This window comes from Sinocyclocheilus anshuiensis, unplaced genomic scaffold (genome assembly GCF_001515605.1).
Source record: "Sinocyclocheilus anshuiensis isolate Anshui unplaced genomic scaffold, SAMN03320099.WGS_v1.1 scaffold168, whole genome shotgun sequence".
Classification (NCBI taxonomy): domain Eukaryota; kingdom Metazoa; phylum Chordata; class Actinopteri; order Cypriniformes; family Cyprinidae; genus Sinocyclocheilus; species Sinocyclocheilus anshuiensis.
The window spans coordinates 553512-556989 of record NW_015557060.1 but is presented as its reverse complement, the minus strand read 5'-3'; the positions used below and the strand labels follow the sequence as shown (position 1 = coordinate 556989).

At 36.6% G+C, this 3478-nt stretch overlaps 1 protein-coding gene across 1 annotated transcript; it reads left to right on the top strand.

The window, feature by feature from the left end:
* The first annotated feature begins 209 nt into the window (after window positions 1–209).
* On the top strand, window positions 210–2610 carry LOC107676479 (uncharacterized). The gene is made up of 3 exons (XM_016471031.1): window positions 210–282; window positions 1247–1329; window positions 1446–2610. Exons 2-3 carry the CDS (start codon window positions 1326–1328, stop codon window positions 2372–2374), a joined length of 933 nt encoding a protein of 310 aa, XP_016326517.1. The 5' UTR covers window positions 210–282; window positions 1247–1325; the 3' UTR covers window positions 2375–2610.
* Window positions 2611–3478: the final 868 nt, after the last annotated feature.

The following is a 3478-nucleotide window of genomic DNA, read 5'->3' as shown; positions in this document are numbered from 1 at the left end:
CCTCAATCAATCAAATTTTATTTCTGGCCCTTTGTAGTAAACGTTTGGTGATGTTTCACTTTCATTTTCACTTCAATGCACTTTTAAACCTTTTCATCCTGCTGCAGTTTCCTACAGGTCATGTGATTTACTGAAAAGATGACTGATCTGCATACAAGTATTTAAGACCACCGCATACTGTGCAGTGTTCTTTCATCAGTCGGGAGATTCAAGAACACAAGACAAATCTGTTGTATGATATTAAGCATTTCATTTGCTCTTTGGGATTCAAATTCACTTCAGGTTTGTCAGATTATTACATTTATTAAAAATAATTATACAATGTACAGCGCATGTAGAATATGATTGTTTATTGTTAGTTCATGTTAGGTCATTATGCATTATGACTAATGTTAACATTTAGTAAATGTATTAGTATTTATTGAAATTTACATACATCAAACTTAATAAATGCTGCATTTTCAGTATTAGTTATTGTTGACTAATGTTGTACTTGTCTTGAGGTTGCTGAGATGTTGCTGCGCACATTATTTTAAGATGTTTACTTTGAGAAATGTAAAGATTTTCATATTTCTGATGGTTTAAATGATCAGCCCTTTGTGGGCCCCTCAAACTGGGGATTTACCTGCTTCCCTGAAACAATGCCTCTGGTTTCAGAGTGAGTGGTTTCAGGTTTTTAACTGTAAGGTTAGCTGAAACGGTAATAGATTAATACTGCAAAATTTGCAGGAACATATGCCTTCACTTAATGTACTTGAGAAAATCATTTCAGAGTAGGTCAGATTAATATCAAATATGACAGTTTATTATTAGTCAGATAAACATCCTCCAAATGGAGGCAGGAACTAACAACTGGCATTTGCAATGATCAAGGCCTAGACATAGAGAGTTTACACCTTTTGGGGACAGATAGGAATTTGCATGAAAGACACTGGGAAAGGACAGACCCACTACAGTGAGCACTTCACTTCTTATATTTAATGAGACCATTGTACCAGTCGCACTGAGACATTTCAAATGATAGCATGACTGTGAATATCAAATGCATTCATGTAGAACATTATATTTTGCAATTGACCATTCTGAGAAAACTGGGTGAAGGAAAGAATGGGTAAAGGGAAGTAAGTGGGACAAATGTGAAGGAAGCATAGGTGAGAAAGAAGCTTTCCCACATCATCGTATGGTGAGATGTGGAAACAGATGTCTGAATGTTAATGTGTCTGTGTTTGCATTGTCCATATCTCAGGACATCACAGTGTCAGAGGTTCTTCCAGCCTTACAGAAGACCTGAGCCATCATATCCTGGCAAATTAAAATCAAACAACATGGGTAAGAAATGTAAACTATAATAGGATAACATCAATATCATATACATGCTAGTGAGTATATTTTATTTGTTTATAATGTGGTGACATTTAATAGTAAAAAATCTTATTCTGTTTCAGCGGCAGAGAAAGCAGCAGCAGAAGAACCAAGGGCAACTCTACAGTTACCACTGACATTAACAGTTACAATTGTAACAGTTGTAGTAGTAGTTTATGCATTTATGTCAGGAGTAGGTGAAGGAGTAGTCGGAGCAGCAGCTGGAGCAGCAGCTGCGGTAGGCATTTTACATTCACTGTGGGAAGAAGAAGAAAGAACAGAACTACTAGCAGTAGCAGTAACAGGAGTAACAGGAGGCATAGCAGGAATAGCAGCAGCAATGTTGCGATCAATGGTAGGAGAACGTTCACTAACAGGAGCAGCCATAGTTGGGTGCCATAGCAGGAGCTGCAATAGTTGCAATAGCAAAAACACAGTTACAGTGCGTTATAAAAATAATAAAGCCTTTTATAGATGCATTGAAACTGTTTGTAGGAGTAAGTGTAGTAACAACAGCAGTAACTCTATTGAAATGGGCAATAAATACAATAAAATGGGTAAAAGATCAAATAAAGTTGGCAGCATCCCAAGTAAAAGCAGCAGCACAATGGATTATAGAAGCAGCAAAAAAAGCATTCAACACATTAGCATCATTTGGAGCATCAGGATTAGCACTAACAGCAGCAGGAGTAATAGCATCAGTAGCATTAGCATCAGCAGCAGCATCAGGATTAGCAGCATTAGCAGGACTAGCATCTGGATTATTTGGCGGATTATTGGGATTGGTGTTAGTACTAGCACTAGCGGCAGGAGCAGCAATTTTTGGATCAGACTGGAGAGGACAATCAAATCAGCAGCAGACTCAAGGAGCAGATGTGATGTTACCAACTGCTGCTTTTTTGCTTTTGGTTTTATTTTGTTTTCTTGTTACCTCTGCGGGTGTGTTTCGATGTTGCTGTTTATTGTTGTTTCTCTTCCTGTTCCTGTGGTTTCTGCTGTGCTACCGCTCTGAAAAGCACTGATCTTGTTCATTAAGAAGGCGACCACTATAAAAGCCTCAAAAAGGTCTCAAAAATGAATATGAAAGAGACTCTCAGGACTTGTCTCCATACAGGGACTTTTTTCGCCTGCATCAGTCATCATTTTGGCCTAGCTCATTTCTTTTAGCCATCTATTATTGTGCATTCAGCGTACTCCTGTTATTGTAAGGTCATTGTTCTGCTACTTATGTCACTTCTGTGTACTACTGTATACATTCTATCCAACTTTATTCACTTACATACTAACATAAAAAGATATTTAAAAAGAAACGCCCTCTCAATTTCAACTGCTTTTATCTCCAGAAAATTTCTTAACATGTGCATATATTTGTTTTAACATAGAAAGTGAAATAACTGAGACACACTGCACAAGTTTCACAAGCATTCAGTGGTTACTATGCAAGAGACGACATGGATGGATACTATTGCTTGCCTTCATTTTGTACTTTGGAAAATTTGGTTTTGTTTCCATTAGCACCAACACAAAACACAAGCGTGGGTATTGGGCTTGTGTTTTGTTTCATAGGGAAGTTAAAGGTCTAAAAGTTTAAACAACGAATTCTAAAACAATTTAATTTCTGATGAGAAATTTAAAATTAAGAGGTTAATAAGTCAAATGCAACCAGATAGAAAAGGCAGAAGCATAAAAAGTGTCTGCCGGGAGGTTTATTTTTATTATGTGCATATTAACTCCAAGTCTTAACATGATAAAACAGGAGATTTGACCTCCATTTCCACTATGTAAGCAGTGGTTTAACAAGTCACTGAAATCTTTCTTCTCAGATTTACTTTATAAACCACTGTTTCATGATGTAAGATAATCTATGTATTACCAATGTATTCACTGCAGAGAATACATCCATTTGCTTGATGGTTTTATAGATTTACATGTACACTGGAAAACCAATTAATTTTCATTGGCTTTCTACACACACGCACACTGGTTTCTATTTTTTTAAATGGGGATATTCCATAGACATAATGTTTTTTCTACTGTACAAACTGTATTTTCTACCCCCTTAACCTAACCCTACCCCTCACACAAAACTTTCTGCTTTTTTTTTTTTTTTTGACAG